Source organism: Thamnophis elegans, chromosome 2 (assembly GCF_009769535.1).
Source record: "Thamnophis elegans isolate rThaEle1 chromosome 2, rThaEle1.pri, whole genome shotgun sequence".
In the NCBI taxonomy this organism is placed as follows: Eukaryota; Metazoa; Chordata; class Lepidosauria; order Squamata; family Colubridae; genus Thamnophis; species Thamnophis elegans.
The window spans coordinates 123,337,928-123,355,611 of NC_045542.1; the positions used below are offsets into that span (position 1 = coordinate 123,337,928).

The window sequence follows — 17,684 nt, forward strand, 5'->3', positions numbered from 1 at the left end:
CTAGGGATTTGTATACACATAATATTTATCTATGGTTTTTATTCTGTAAGAAATATATTTTTGATTTTTTTTCCACATTATAGGTCCATAGCTCTGCAATTCAAGCCATCTGGAATGCCTTTTGAAACAAACTGATCCACAATTTCCATCTATAACACAAACACTGAGGCAGGTGAATGCAAAGAAAAGTAGCAAAACAAAACACTCAAAATAAAACCAGCCATCTACAATGCAACACGTTTTCTGGAATTTCTATTCCTTTCTATTTAAAAAGATTCTGCTCGGATGTGGCTATAATGTTTTCCATTCTATGCATTCAGATTTTCAGCAAATATGGATAATACATTTTCTGCAGGTGTTCTTTTTAAATAAAAGCCTTAAAATTATTTTTGCCTGAAAATTTCAGATGGTAAGATCTTATACAATTAAGATTAGCTCTAAAATAAAATCCCCAGAGGACACATGGATAGAATCTAGTTTGAGTCATTTTGAAATTCCATTATTATAAAAGAAATTTATAATACATATTCCCAGGTTAGTTACATCTTGCTCTGAAGATTATTCCCCCCAAATATGCATATTTAATTTGAAGGTCCCATGCATAGCCCTATGCATTGTTTTATCTATATCTCTTTTCTATTCAAACTTTGCCTTCAAGGCAGCATCCATTTTCAAGCAATTAAAAATACAAAAGATAAAACAAACAAGTGCAAATAATATGATTTAACTCTTGACTACAAAGAAAATTTTAATTCCTTTTCTAATAGCAAAAAAATTGATGACAAATTCCAAAGAGAAGCCCTTCTGCTGTGTGTGAGATAAAAAAGTAATTTCAGAAAGACTTTCTCTCTTCAGATCTTTGTGGCTAGACAGATTCAGGACAGAGAAGATGCTAACAGGCTAGTTAAACTAAATGTTACATTTGGCAACCTTTCAACAGGCCCCTTTTTAATGGGTAAAGCCCCTCAGTACAGGAGGTCCTTAAGATCACAATTGGGACCAGAATTTCTGTTGCTAAACAAGGTGGAAATTGCACCTGATATTACAATCTATTTTTTTGCCATAGCTGATAAGCAAATTGCTGCAGTTGTTAAGTGAATCATGAGGTCGTTAAGAGAATCCATTGATTGTTTGTTGCAAGCTGGCTGGAAAGGTTGCAAATGATGATCACATGACTTGGGATGCTACAACTGTTATAAATCACTTTCTTCAGTGTTGTTCTAACTTTAAATAATTGCTAACTGGATAGTTGTAAACAAAAACTACCTGTACAGGTGGCCCTTGGGACTTACATCTCTTTATGCATAACTGTATGTTGTCCAGCTGGGAGCTAGGCAGGTGACTGGACACATGCCTGTTTCTTTGGAATACACTTTCTTTAAATGCCTGATCATCTTACACACACAATGCTTCATACATTCTGTATTTATTAAAAGTTGCAACAACTGCTTCCATTTTATAGTTATGAAAAGGACAGATAGCAAGGCTTTATGGAAACAGAGATGCAACCACATATAAAACAGATTATGAAAACAGATGAAAAAAATGGCACAAATAAATGGATATAAATAAGCAAAACATAGCTATAAAGACATAAAAAGAGTACATATAAATATGACAGTAGGGCAGGGATGGTAGACACACTGGTGCACTTATGTATGGCCCCTTAGGGATCTCTTAAGAAATGTGTAAGGTCCATGGTAGACAACGTAAGGTAAAAGATATGGGGGTTAGAGGAACTAACAACAGGATCAAGTAGGTGTTCCACACATTAACTACTCTACTGCTGAAATCATTTTTCCTGCAATCAAGATTTGAACGGATTACATTTAGTTTGTATCTATTGATAGCCCTTGTGTTATTGCAGTTGAAGTAAAAGTAGTTATTAACAGGTAGGATCAGTGGTGGGTTCCAGGAGGTACGCCCTGGTACGGGTGTACCAGTGGTAGCTGGGAGCATCTGCCACCCTACTGGAATGGTGTTTCCATTGGGCCCACCCACCTGCCCTTGTTCCTACCGCTTTTTAAGCTAGCTGGCCATTTGCACACATGTGCACAGCGTACAGCGCCTGCGCAACACTCATGGAACACATGATGGATGCCCGACCCTGTTGCAGAGTACTGGTTGCAATAGGATCCTGAACCCACCACTGGGTAGGATATTATGACAGGTTATCTTGTGCCCTAAGCTCAGGTCAGAATGTAGATAGCATAGTTCCAAGGAAGGGGTATAAGTAAAATTCCATGGCTATCTCACCACAACCATCTCACCGCAAGACAACTCCATGTGAGATAATTCAATGTGATAAATGTTATCTGCCACTGCTTCTTTGACATTTTCTTTTTTATCAATGGAAATAATCTCACTAAGGCCATCTCCTACAGTGAGATGGCACCAGAGATATGGCTATGATGAGTTGGCTACGACAAGATGGCCATTGTGAGATGATCATGGCAAGTTGTTTCATTCTGCCAAGAGAAATATAGTGAACTGACAAAATGACAATTGTGCAAGGACCAAGGAACCGGTGAGTAGACAAGTTTCTTGGAACCTCTCTGGATAAGGAGAGGACTGGAAATCACCCACATGTGTTCCAATGTACTCAATATGATAAGACCACAGGACAGCAGTTTCCTGTGGATTTGAATATTGGGAGATGATAGATTAGCCATCTTGTTCACTACCACCAGTGCAGCCTTTTAAAGGACAGTTTACAAACTTCACTTTTAATCACTTTCAGGAATTGCCTATCAATTATTCCAAAGTTATTAGAGACTTTCAGGATGATAGGTTTGAAAAGACTTCCTAAAGTGAGTTTATCTCCAACTGTGAACAAAAGAAAAATTAATTAAAAGCTTAGGAATTTAAAGAATTTGAAAAGAAAAACAGTAAATAAATACGATTTTGATCTCAGAAAGTTATAAACAAATTAAAGGTCCAGAGAAATTTGGGATATTGACTTTTTACTGTATGATTTTGGAGGTAACAGAAAAATAAGCAACTTTTTATGGGAAAGATATTTATTTTGGTTATGCTGGAAACACCTTATTCCCACAGTAATGTCTTATGTCTAAAGATATATAACCATGTAGTAGGGCTGTATTGCTATTATTTTTATTGTCTTCTCATCTTATCTTTCTCACCTTCTCATCTTTCCTACTACCTTCTCCTATTTGTATTTTATGATTTATCACTTGCTGTTTGTAACTTATGACTATGCTGTTATCTTATTATTTATGATCTATTACTTATTTTGTTGTTTGTATGTACACCCAGAGCTTCTCTGCACTATAGACAAATTCCCTGTGTGTTCAATCTACTTGGCCAATAAGGCATTATATTCTATTTTATTTGGAAACTGGCCATTAGAGGGGATTAAAGTTTTTAAGCAGAAAAAAAACCCCAAGTCTGATGTCAATTAATATTGGTATTAGTGCCTGGTATCAATAGTCAGGTGGATATATACTATATAAAAACATTGGGTGTGTGTCCCCTTATGTTTTTTCTTATTGCTATTAACAATTTTGAGTTGTATTTCTCAAGATGGGTGGCAATATAAACCTTTTAAATAGAAAAATGAATAAATTAATGACTGATTATTTCTGGCTTCAGTCTGCCTACAAGCTTCCTGCCTGCCTGCCTGGCTCTGTCTATGTCTGTGTATCTCTCCCCCTCCCCCCTCTCCACCCCATACACATGCAAGTAGCAAAAATAAAGCTTGACGCTTATTTATTAAACATCAGCAAACTACATGAAATTTAATTAACAAAAATAGAGCAGAAGTATGCAAAAGCCAGGAAAGAGTAAATTACGAAAAACAGGCAAAAATGCACATGATCTATAACTATGTCTCTCATCTCTCTTTCTCTCTTTCTCTTTTGTCTGTCTGTCTGTCTGTCTGTCTGTCTATCTATCTATCTATCTATCTATCTATCTATCTATCTATCTATCTATCATCTATCATCTGTCTGTCTATCATTTGTCTATCTGTCTCTCTCTCTCTCATTATCTATCTATCTATCTATCTATCTATCTATCTATCTATCTATCTATCTATCTATCATCTATCTATCCATCTATCATCTGTCATCTGTCAAAAGTTCACAGAACTCTCCAGAGCCATTGGAAACAATCCTGTTAGTTATTACCATAGACAGTCCCATAGAAATGGGCTATGGTTGTTTCAGTTGCAACTCTTTTATGTGCAACATTAAAACAAATAGTGCAATTTGGTGAAAATGTGCAGTGTATCCAACTCTCCACTAATTCAGCTCATGACGTCTGGATAATATCATCTTCAAATGGAAATATACAAACATAAAATCTTCCCTCTGTTTGAAAACATTTCTTTGGCTTCTGTGGTTTTTCTCCTGTTTTCTGGTTTCACATTGCCACCCAGTGGCCCAAATATAATGAGCAAGAAGGTAATTTTAGTCCATCCCTTCAGAAGATATTTTACCTTCCATAAGGAACATGTTATAGGAGGTGGAGCTCCATCTCCCCCCTTCTTGACTCTGACCAGCCTTCCTGAATTAATCTAGATTCTAGATCTAGGAGGTCTAAAGTGCAACTGTGCATGGTTTTGATTTCTTGTTTTTTTGTAAAAACAAGCAAAGGCTTATTGCAGAGAGTCCCCAATTTTTTTAAGTGGCAAATTTTGAGAGCATGTTAAGGACATGCTCCCAAAATGCTTGCCACTGAGGCATGATATACATACATAAAGGTAAAGGTTCCCCCTGCACATATGTGCTAGTCATCCCTGACTCTAGAGGGCAGGGCTCATCTCTGTTTCAAAGCCGAAGAGCCAGCGCTGTCCAAAGACGTTTCTGTGGTCATGACTAAATGCCGAAGGTGCACGGAACGCTGTTACCTTCCCACCAAAAGCGGTCCCTATTTTTCTACTTGCATTTTTACGTGCTTTTGAACTGCTAGGTTGGCAGAAGCTGGGACAAGTAACAGGAGCTCACTCCATTACGCAGTGCTAGGGATTTGAACCACCGAACTGCCGACCTTTCTGATCAACAAACTCAGCGTCTTAGCCACTAAGCCACCGCGTCCCCGCATGCATACATATTTCATTCCATCCATTGAAATATAATCTACAGACATTATCCATATTCTCCTTGAAGGGTGTCTCTTTTTATCATCCTTTACATTCTGTGCATGTGGACTTTGAAATAAATTCCCAGCCTATAGCCACTCATATTTTATTTTCTACAAATACCTCTGTAGTCTAACAGGAGCTCAGAGGCAATGTTAGAAGTGCAGATGGTGCTTGAATGTGTTGCTTTCATTTGCAGCATGTAAACTTCCCATTTACTTGTAAAATAATAGCAGATTGGTAACTTCATATTTTTACAAAAAAGGTTGTAAAAAAAGTCAAGCTTGGTTTCAGGATGTTTTTCAATTTTTCAGTGTGTTGAAGTCTCTGGTGGATTAACACTGTGTTGCTTCTGCAAAATAAATTCAGGTGTGATGGTGAACCTGCAAGCTGTGAAGGAAAATCCCCATAAGTGTTATATTAAGACTCAGACTCTGTTGTGTCAATGAGGTTTAAGCCAGCCATTTTCAAATAAAATGTCATTGATTTCAATGAGTTGATGGAAGTGACATTTTTTTTTCACCTTCAAACAAAACACACATATTGGATGTCATACGAGACCGCAAACATTGTGTCACATACAGCATGAGAAAATTGGAAACGCAAGGATCTGATGACATAAGAAAAATGTTGCAAGATTTGAGCAGTTTAAACAAGACCGAAAGGCTCTTCGGTAAAGCAAAATGTTCTTAATCCTCAGCAGTATTTTACAACTTTATAATGTTTCTTTTTTTGTAACTCTAAACAACTTAATCTATTATACTAACATGTGACTATGAAGTGAAGACAAATGACTAGGAATCCAGGATTTCTTGCAAACTGCTCCAGGGTTTCAGGAGTCATTAAGGAGTCTAAATTTAAATTTAATAAATTATTACATTTTGTATGCAAAAAAGGCAGTTGATTTCATAAAAGTCTTTTGTCAGCTGAAAGAGCCTACCTAAAATTTCCAAATTTTCTCCTGCCTAATTCATCCCTATTCTAATATGTTGTTCATGTCCCTAATCTCAAAAAGATAATCCAAAATATACCTATCTAATCTTTGGATGGAAGACCACCAGGAAATGTCAAGACTGTATAAAGCAGGAAGTGGAAAAGACAAGCCATCCCAGAAAAAGGCAATGGCAAATCACTTCTGTATTGTCGTGAAGAAGGCTACCAAAATATTTGTGAAACCACAATGTTTCAAATTTTTTTGGGGGGAATGGATATTGGCATCTATTTCATTAACAAAGAGTCAGCAATACAACAATCACACCAACATTTCTTGCAATAATGTTATCTTCTTTACTTCCTGTCTTTTGTGATGAGAACAGTTTTGTGATGCAAACTTCTTTGTGTAAGAAAAAGAAAGAACCTCCCTCCCAGTTACAAATAGAAAACATATTATTAAACGGAGGACCGACGGGTGAACTTTTCTCCAGAATGTATAGAGTTGCTATCACTTAAGAAACAACTTGTGCAATACAGAATTACTGTTACACAATCACAATATCCTGTTGCAAAACTACAGGAGGGAAGAGCATTTTCAACCGTATGTAGCAATAAAGTAGAAAGCTTTTGTATCTGGGTCCTTCCTGGTTTCCTTTGGATATATCTACTTCCTTAGTCTTGGAGAGAGGCTTTCTAAAAGTAAGGATGTTTTTTCCTCTCCTTTGACCTAACCCACCCCTAGCAAACAGCAATGGAGAAAGACCTGCTTATCGGGTAAGTTGTTTTTAAAGTAGTTTTGTTTGATTGATTAAGTCAGGTATATCAGCATGATTTCTATCCACCTCTGTCTCTATCTTTGTCTCTTAGTAAGTTGTAGCATAAGTAAGTAGTAAGTACTAGATATAGAATAAGATGCAACAGAAACTTGAAATAATATAGATCAGGAATAATAGATTTGGAAAGTTTTAAGTGGAAATTACATAGTAAAATTATATATATATTATAATAAACAATTTTGCTAATCTAATTTTTAAGACTCAATTTCATGCTTGTAATTATATTCAAACTTTGAAAAGGAGACTGGACTATATCCCAGAAAAAGAAGATTGATTTTTGTTTTCATGTGTAGCTGCCATTCTTCAATAGCGGCACAGTCTCAGCAATGTGATTGCTTTTTATGCCTGATGATCCGAACTGCCCAAACTGACAATGATGTTATTGACAAAGGAAATGATTGTGCACAGTAATGTACATTTTGATTTCTTTCATTGTGCCTAAGGATGCACCAAGTTAGTAGTGTTGCGACTTAACCCAGTATTAAGTACACCCACCTTTCTCAGCCTCAATGCTCTTTGCAGGATCGCCAACAACTACTATCCCTTTCAATCAGAGATGCTTTTCAGCAGGTTCTGACCAGTTCTGGAGAACCGGTGGCAGAAATTTTGAGTAGTTCAGAGAAGCAGTAAATATCACCTCTGGCTGGCCCCGCCCCCATCTATTCTCTGCCTCCCAAGTCCCAGCAGAGGAGAAAAAGGGGATTTTGCAGTAACCTTCCCCTGGAGTGGGGAGGGAATGGAGATTTTACAGTATCCTTGTCCTGCCACACCCGCCAAGCCAAGCCCACAGAACTGATAGTAAAATTTTTGGAATGCCACCACTGCTTTCAATGGCAGTACTTAGAATGAATTAATGGAGTTTTAAGCTCTTGTCTAACAAGGCATGGAATCTTTTTTTAAACAGTAGCTTTATTTTAAAAATTCAGTTTCAACAATAAAAACAAATACAAACTTTAAAAAGAAAAGTAAAAAAAAATACTTCAGACGGTTGCTTGTCTTGATGAGACCACAAGACAGTGGTCTCTGGATGGTTTAGCGCTCTTGCAGATGAGATAATAGCTATGTCATCCAAAGTTAAGCGCACAAGGCCTGGCTGTTTGCTTAAGGAACTGCCTGCCTCCAGTTGTTTCTGCCCTTCAGATATATTCAGGTAAACTGGGTGCATCCCATGCCTCCTTAGTTAAATGTTGTTGTCTTGTGAGAGCGAGGCAGCCCCTGTCCCACAGCAGTCTCCTGGAGATTATCCTTAAGACCTGGCTCTTATCCTAGATCTAGAGTTAAGGTGTTTCCAAAATAAATGACGAGTCTTCTATTTTTATGTTATGAATTTTGTTTTGGTCCAGGCCTTTTAGTAAACTAAAACAGCAACTAAAAAGTGATTATATAATTTATGTATTGGTCATATTGAAAGCCACAAAGTTTTTATGGATTTGGGCAGCCTAGATAGATGGATAGATGATAGATGATAGATAGATAGATAGATAGATAGATAGATGATAGATAGATAGATGATAGATAGATAGATAGATAGATAGATATATCATTGTACTTTTTATTAACTTTAAGCATCAAGAATCTAATTTCTCTCACGCCCTTATCTTATGTTTCTATAAATCAGTGATACTGGATAAGCTAATAAAGTGAGAAGCTGATCCATTTTTATGCTGGGGGATTTTGATTTCAGATCTAAGTGATCTCAGCACACTAATCACTATTCCATTATGCATCTCTCAAATGTAATTCCTTAAATCTATTCTTCCACTAGTGTTCTAGGAACGTATCTTAGATAATCAGATTGCAGAGAATCAGAGTGATGTATCATTGGCCTAAATACAGCCTCAACAACTGCTTAAAAAAAAAAAAGCAACTTCTGCACTAGAGACTATCAGTGCATTTCTCCAAAAGCATACAATAACTTGCAGGATAGGAACCATATATTTTTGCAGTGTAGATGCACAGGTTGCTATAAAGAAATTGCCTTCAGTGTATGAAGAATGAATTGACACTATTTGAGAAATTCCAATGATTTGAATAAGCAATAGTAGGCAGTACTGTACATTGAACAATTGTTGGCTTCTTTTACTATGGAAAAACCCATGTTTCCTTATTTGTGTACCAGAGGAAACCATTGTCAACTTAAAGGGACCTCCCAAATGTATAATCAGTCTAGCCATCTCTTGACTTTAGTGAATAGCAAGTTGCTACTTGTAATCAAGTAGCAACTTGCTACTTGTAATCAAGTAGCAACTTGCTACTTGTATTTTTTTTAACTTCTTGTTTTTCAAGAAAAATATTCCAATGAATTCTTTTTTCTTTTTTTTCCAGAGACAAAAGCTGTGTGAGCTATGGAAGTGACAATCTGCTGTCGCCAAAGACTGTACAAGGTATGGCCAACACAATAGCAGCTAGCTTCAAACTGGAGTTTCAAACCAGGAAACTGCAAATCCATACGGAATAACATGCAAGTGAGAATATCCCAGCATGATTTTTTGAAGATTGCCACCTAGCTGTGAGAAGAAACACAAACTGGTTGTTTTGCTTGCACCTAATTTGGATAACTCGCAGTGTCACGTGATGTTTCGTGATGTTTTTCCCCTTTGTGGAGCTGGGGTGGGTGTGGCCTGTGCATGACACCTCTGTTTAGAGCATCCTTTAATAAATGTGGAACTATTAAGTGTAGGGCAAATGCATAGTTTCCTGGATCCAACCGAACACCCTTTTTTGGCTAGATGTAATAAGCAATGGTGATATTTGGTATCTTTGTACCCATTCCAATATCCAATAGGCCCTATGTAACTGCAAAACTAGTCTCCAGAGCCTCTGGACATAATGCTACTTAATATTGGTGGCCAAAAAAATCGAAGTGTTTTCCCCATTCCCTTTAGAAACAGAAATAAAAGAAGGAAAACTGTGAGGCTCTTTTTAAGATCAACAACCATAAAGAATAACAACAAGGAGCCATATGTTAACCCATGACATACTTTCATGGCAGATTTATCGTGAGATTTATCAGCCAACATAATAACAAAGTCGGCTTTCCTTACATTCATTTTATAATTGTTCTCTATCCTCTACAGTGAAGGCTATGCTAAAGTTAATGAATGTGGGAAATAGAAGTCTTGAAATTGTATTAAACAAATATGGAATAATGCAATACAGAAATTAATGACAATGTTCTGTGTTCCCCTGTAACTTTTAGAACTAATTACAGATACTCTTAGCAGCTCTCTAAATATCTTAATAGTTTTTATTTAACTAAATACATAGTATCATTTTTAGAATAGAATAGAATTCTTTATTGGCCAAGTGTGATTGGACACACAAGGAATTTGTCATTGGTGCATATATTCTCAGTGTACATAAAAAGACATTCGTCAATAAGATACAACGCTTAATGATAGTCATAGGGTACAAATAAGCAATCAGGAAACAATCAATATCAATATAAATCGTAAGGATAAAAGCAACAAAATTACAGTCCTGCAATCATAAGTGGGAGGAGATGGGTGATAGGAATGATGAGAAGACTAGATTTAGTAATTTATTATTACTAAATTTACTATTACTAAAATAACAGTAATGCAGCCTTAGTGAATGGTTTGACAGTGGTGAGGGAATTATTTGTTTAGCAGAGTGATGGCGTTCAGGAATAAACTGTTCTTGTGTCTAGTTGCTTTGGTGTGCAGTGCTTTATAGCGTTGTTTTTAGGGTAGGAGTTGAAATAATTTATGTCCAGGATGCAAGTGGTCTGTAAATATTTTCACCACCCTCTTTTTGACTTGTGCAGCATACAGATCCTCAATGGAAGGCAGGTTGGCAGTAATTGTTTTTTCTGCAGTTCTCTTTATCCTCTGAAGTCTGTGTATGTCTTGTTGGATTGCAGGTAACCAGACAGTTACAGAGGTGCAGATTTGAAAGTCAGATGAATATATTGCTATCAAATATGCTCTGTGGTAGATTTTTTTTTAAAAAAAAAATCCCATTTCTGAAAGATTTTGTCCCTGTAATGGTATTGATCTAGAAACAATGAGTCATATTTTATTGTATTGCAAATTGTATAAATCTTTGGCAGGAAGTTATTGGGCCTACAGTATTTTAAAATTAAATCCCAAAGAGATACTTCGGAATACATTCAGATTTAATTTACAAATGGTAATTCTGAAATTTCCGATGCAACAGGCATTTTGTTTAAATAATGGCTAGAAAAGCAAGGTCTTTTGTAGCACATCAATAATTTGATATTTTGATTGACTTCCTGGGGGCGTGGCCTGTTGCCGAGGAGGGCTCCACCGAGCTCCTCAGAGATCTGGTCTGTATATCTAAATAAGATCATAGATAGCACCCCTTTTTGGCTAAGAAAGGGGCAGGGAGGATAGCTCCGTAGGCTAGGGTCTATTCGTAAGCCACAGCCTTTTTCTTTTTTCGGGCTGTGGAAAGAGATTAGATCCAGCCGGAGCGGAGCTCTTATCTCCAGCCATTTCTTCTCAGCTGCCTTTTTTTTTTCTAGGCAGCCCCAGACAGGCTAGCCCCCCCCAGGACAAAACAAAGTTTTTTCAAGCTAGAATTGATACGGGCGGGTCCCACCCCTGTGAGATTTATGCTTTTATTACTATCTTAAATACCAGCACCATTTGTCTTAGAGACTTCTTTGTTCTTTGTCTAAATGGACTTCAAAATGGCGATTTCTCTCCGTGGATGATTGATACTGGATGTACTTAGCCGGTTTTATCTTCCTGCAGACCGCTCCTTAACAAAATAAACTCTTCTTCTTTGGAAATAGAGGGGAGCGAAGCGCTGCTTACTTGTTTATTTATTATGGCACCCAGGTCAAAGAAGCGTCTTGCTACAAATGTGTCTAAAGAATTTAAAGAATCTTTACTGGAAACACAGCCTTTGTCTCCTATGCCCTCTACTGGAGAATTTTTAACACAGGAATATCTCTTTAAAATGTTTAATGCCTTTAAATAAGAAATTAAGGATTTTGTATTGGAACTATATGATGATTTAAAGTCTAAAGTTAATCAGATGAAGGCGAATACGTTTGCAGCCGTGTCTGCCCTGTCAGATTACTCTGCTGAAATAGAGAACAAATTGGGAAGTCTGGAGAAGGCTAATTTTAATTTGACTACCAATATTCAAATTTTACAACAAAAAATTAGAGACACTGAACAACAGCTTATGATGATAAATTTTAATAGGAAGGCATTTGCAATAAGAGTCAGAGGACTCCGTGAAAAGGAGCAAGAGAATTTGAAACAGACCTTTGCTGAAGCCTTCAGCCATGCGCTGGGAAGCCCGGGACTTAACTTTGATTGGCAGATTCGGAAAATCTATCGCCAGAACTCATTGATAGCGGAACAGCAACAGCTCCCGAGGGACATAATTATACATTTCTCTACAAAAGAATCTAGAAATGCGATTGTACAAAAGTTTCATAATAACAGTTTCCGAGTTGACGGCCAGGACCTGATTGTTTTCAAAGATATTCCTTTTCAGATGCTGAAAGCAAGAAGGGACTACACCTTTTTAACTAAGGAGCTTAGGAGTCAACAGATTCGATACAGATGGGAGGCCCCTGCCGGTATCACGGTTACATTTGAGAATCAAAGATTTCGTCTTAACTCTGTTTCGGAGGCTCAAGATTTCTATTGTAGGACTCTGAAGGCGGGACTTCCTGACGCGCTTGGAAGAGAGGAGAGACAAGCGGAAGGAGAAGGCAAGCGGCCGGCCATGTGGCTGCAAAATGGAGGGGGTAGCCCCTCCTCCCTCGGAGAAGCAGAAAAATGGAGATCGAGAATTTAGACATTTTAAAATGCTTGCTAAAGTTGAGGACTGAATGGGGGTTTGAGACCCCTCTCCGGTAGAAAAAGCGGACTAATTTTTATCAGAAGGGAAAGCTGGGTGAAACTACTTTGAGCTAGATTTTAAATTAACGTTAGCATAAATTTGATAGTGGTAAACATCAGACAAGCAAGGGATGAGGGTAAAATTTACGTTGTTTAAAGCTTATTAGAACAGAAAGCTGGTTGGGATTATCTTAAGATAAGTGTAAAAAGAATGCGGAATGATTTATGTTGTTTAAACTTTGTTAGAAGGGACTACTTTAAAATAGAAGGTTAACTGACTCTTGCTGAAAGTATTATTTGAATATGTGGAATGATCCATGCTATTTAACTTTTATTTGAAGGGAAAGTTGGTTGAAATCGCTCTGAGTTACATTTTAAACAAATGTTAGTATAAATTTGATAGTGGTAAATATCAGACAAGTAAGGGATGAGGGTAAAATGCATGTGGAATGAACTACGTTATTTAAATCCTATTAGAAGAGGAAGTCGGTTGGAATTACCTTAAGATAGAAATTGATTCCTGTGTAAAGTAATATTTGATCTACGCTGCTTGATCCATGCTATTTAACTTTTATTTGAAGGGAAAGTTGGTTGAAATCGCTCTGAGTTATATTTTAAACAAATGCTAGTATAAATTTGATAGTGGTAAATATCAGACAAGTAAGGGATGAGGGTAAAATGCATGTGGAATGAACTACGTTATTTAAATCCTATTAGAAGAGGAAGTCGGTTGGAATTATCTTAAGATAGAAATTGATTCCTGTGTAAAGTAATATTTGATCTACGCTGCTTAATTTTACTAAGAAGGGGAAGCTTGGCTAGATTATTTTGAACTACTGTTTGAAAAGGGGGTTAAGAAAGATCATTTACGCTGTTCAAATTTTACTAGAAGGGAAAGTTTGATTACTCGTCTGTAAAGTTATATTTGAATATATGGCATGAACCACGTTGCTTAAATTTTATCGGAAGGGATCACGAGGTTTAGGAAGAGGAACGGGAGAATCTACAGAAGGTTGGGGTAAATAGCAAAGAAGTAAGAGACGAGAATAAAATATAGATAGAATGATTTATACTATTTAAGCATAGATAAAGATGGGGGGCTGAGATCAACACAAAGAGTGGTTTCTTATTTTTTTTTTCTCTTTTTTTTTCTTTTCTCTTTTCTTTTCTCTCTTCTTTTTTTTTCTGTTTTTCCTCTTTTGATATATTACTTTTATTTTTTTTTAATCCATATGTATACAAGATATTTTAGATAGAAGGTAGTGCCAGGTGTGGGCCCTGGGAAGTCGGGAGGATTAGGGATGGGGATTTGTGGGGGGTGGGGTGGGGGGGTGTTAACATAGTCTTAATAAGAACAAGAATGTATTTATATACGGCGGTTCTTTTTTTTTCTTTTTTTTTCTCTATTTTTTTTTTCCCTTGGTTCATTTTATCAGATCAAACAACACTCGAATAAAGGCATACACCAAGGAGGGAGGTAGAGGGAAAGAAGAGGGAGGAGTAAGGAAGGAGTAAGGGGAATGTAAGGAGGGTGTCCGGGGAGTAAGGGGAGAAGGAAGGTTTGAGGGGAAAGGGAAGTAGGAGGGGAGTGTTAGAGGGAGAAAGGAAAGTTGGAGGGGGTAGATGGGGTGTATGGAGGATGGAAGGGTTAGGTGGGGTTGTGAATGATGAGTTGTGTTTCCTTTTTATTTGTTCGTTTTATTCCATTTTTCTTTTTTTTTCTTTTCTTTTCCTATAGTAAATACCCTGTATATAAGTGATTGTAAATGGAATGTGAAAAATGAATAAAATATATTTTAAAAAAAAAATTGATATTTTGAGTGTTTTATGTAACATTTGTCAACTGTGTTATTTCTAAACTGTTTTATTTAATGCCAAATTTTAGGTTATAAATTTTAGTTAGGTATTTGAGTCTTTTTTATCATAAATAAATAATCCTGAACCATACCATCTGAAGAAGATACTTACATCAACAGGTATATTCTGGCAACTGATTAGTTAAGTAGTCCTAAATCACAGGAATTGCATTTTGAGAAGATTGATACTTAATTGATCCTTCCTTAATTGCTTAAGGAAAAGTATCAATGGAATTAAAAGTGTGTAAATAATTTTGCTACTCATCTAGTCCTAATTGATAAGTCACCATAGTAATAATTTATTCCTAACTGTCTGCTCTAACCCTAAGAATAATATCGTGACATTAATTTTATTCTTGGAGATCAATGGAGAGAGATATTTTATATCCCTCTGTGTCTTTGATTTGTCTCCAAAGATGCTATTTGGGGAGATAATTTTCCATCCACAATTGTGAGTGCTTGAAATAAGGTCCTGCTGTTATTATCCTAATATAGCAGGCTCCAGAAGTCAGATTTATCTTCTTTTCAACCAAGAGATAATCTTACTTTTTTATTTGGCTTGTTTGAAGTTGCTTAGACTTATGTAGCAATTTAGAAAATTCCTTCTTTTTTCTCCAACTTGGATAGAATTAGAATAGAATAGAATTTTATTATTTGTATACCGCCCTTCTCCGGGAGGACTCAGGGCGGTGAACAATTCAAGGAGGAAAAGGGGGAACATAAAAAACAAAATACAAATAATAAAAGTAAACAACAGTCGCACAACCATACATGTCGAGAGGGGAGGGAACTCATCACCCCCAGGACTGCCGGCAAAGCCAGGTTTTGACGGCTTTTCGGAAGGCCTGGAGAGAGGTGAGGGTCCGAATCCCTGCGGGGAGTTTATTCCAGAGGGCCGGAGCTGCCACAGAGAAGGCCCTCCCCCGGGTAATAGCCAGGTGGCATTGGCTGGTAGATGGCACCCGGAGGAGGCCAACCCTGTGAGATCTAATGGGTCTGTGGGAGGTAATTGGCAGCAGGCGGTCTCTCAAGTACCCAGATCCAATACCATGAAGGGCTTGATGATCAAACTAATTTAATTGCTAGGCATTTTTATCTTTATATAACTATAAAAAGAGAAAAAGACTCAAATTTCCTGAAGTATTGATGCACAGCTCACTAAAAGTGAGATTTTAAACATCTCTCCTGTTGTAAATTGAGTATAATATATTCTTATAACAGAAAAATCTTGTAATATCTGTTGTCTGCTTCAGCTGAACTAGATTAAATTGAATGTGTGACACTTGCACAAATATAAATACAGTCTATGGGTAAGCTGGAATATTTTTCTTATATTTTTATAATAAGAAAAGATTATAAAGAGAAGACAGTAATGCTGGTTCCTGAATAAACAAATGAATATACCTCATAGCAAAATGCATATAAAGGAAGACTTATATCTTACGTATGGAAAAACATGTGTATAGGATAGACAAAATGTCCATTGTTTTAGCACTACATGAAGAGGCATCTGTTTCAGTATAAATAAGGAAGTTTCCTGTAAGTCTAAGGTAAGGAAACTTCTATTTTAGCAGACTATGAAAAGAAGGAAGGATTGCACAGGAGGAAGAATTTATGATGAGAGAGCAGTTGCAACTTTTGATTGAATAAACATATTTCTTTTGACTCTCCACTGATCACATGGTGATTTTTATTAAATTCTTGGCTTGGAAATGAATAGAGAAAAAAGAAAGTTTTGATCCTTATGACAAGGATCAAATATGAGATGAAATCTTTGAAAGATATCTCTGTATCTCTGTATGAGTCTCAGTATTATGTCAAGTCTCACAGAACAACATTCTTATTTGGTTGCACAATACACTACAAACAGTTGCAGGTTTGTTCCTCTTGCTCAGACTTATCCTCTACTACAACTGCAATGGTCAACTTCATATATATAATTAATTGCCCTTCAGAAAGTTTCTCTAATACAGTCCTCTTTTGCAAATGCTGCAACTTTCAATGTTGAGAAAACATTAGGTTTACATATTTGCTCTTCCCTTGGCCTTTCGAAACACTTTGATTGTAGCAACAGCAAATGTACTCATGTTATTTGAGCTTCAGACTCCTTTATATGCAGAGGTTACGTGGAATATTCCATACACCATAGAGGGTACTTAGAATGCTTAGAATACAGCAGGCATGCTAGGTATTGAGAAGAGAGCGTCAATTCAAGCTTCTCTTGCATATGAATTGCTTAGAGCTAAATTCAGGAGTGGCTTTTAGTGGTCAGTGCTGGGTTGGTCATATGAAAAGGAAAGTCAGACAGCAGATAAAGATTGCAAGTTCCTCTGGGAATTAAAACTAAGAAAATAGAAGAACTACTACTATTATCTATGTCGTGATTCTCTTTATATCAATGACCACCATACAATCCAAAACAGGGTGTCACGTACTTGATGTGATGGGATATCTCGTTCATGAGATGGCCTAAAAGGAGGTGAAATGAAATGAGTTTGTTTTCCATAGCTGAATTGGAAGATTAGTTACGTGAGTATCATAGTTTGCAGGATGGTATGGCTGTTTTTCTTTTGCACTTCTGGAAGCTTGGAAATATTTGTATGACATAAGACATAGATGGTATATATCGACTTATTCTTTTCATCTGTTATTCAGAAAAATTGATGTCTTGAATTGGTGCTGGAGCTGGTAAAACTCGCAATACTAGGTTATGCTTTAATTCAGTTAAGATGGAGGAGATTCCTGTTGGAAAAAGAAAGGATTCTGAATTTGGGACTGAACATGTTTTAGGTAAGGACCAGGCTGGAGCCCTGCATAGAAGTAGCTAAGTCCAGGTTATATTGGTGTATTTGCTATGTCCATTCTTGAAAGAAATAGCCTTGACTATGGGCAACAACAAAAAATAGCCTTGACTATGGCAATACTTGTTATATACCTGCTGAATAATCATAATGCTCTCTGTTTGGGGCTACCTTAAAGGTATTTTTGGAATTTTTAACTGTTCAGAATGTTGTAGCAGAATTTTAATATATACTTGGTTATGGGATGATGCTACATCTGTGTGAAATATTTCACTGATTGTCAGTTTATTTCCTACAATATTCCAAGTGTT

The 17,684-nt window shown here is 36.7% G+C and overlaps 1 protein-coding gene across 3 annotated transcripts in view; it reads left to right on the plus strand.

The window, feature by feature from the left end:
• The first annotated feature begins 6,656 nt into the window (after nt 1–6,656).
• LOC116504931 (protein SSUH2 homolog) overlaps nt 6,657–17,684 on the plus strand; it is a 36,540-nt gene continuing 25,512 nt past the window's right edge. Inside the window, exons 1-2 of one of the 3 annotated variants that reach the window (XM_032212178.1) lie at nt 6,657–6,808; nt 9,196–9,254. In XM_032212178.1, the coding sequence (XP_032068069.1) occupies nt 6,786–6,808; nt 9,196–9,254 (82 nt within the window). In that variant the 5' untranslated portion in view covers nt 6,657–6,785. Of the gene's footprint in view, nt 6,809–9,195; nt 9,255–15,834; nt 17,102–17,227; nt 17,363–17,684 lie in introns of those variants that run through there. The other 2 variants (XM_032212180.1, XM_032212179.1) reach the window with 2 other exon arrangements.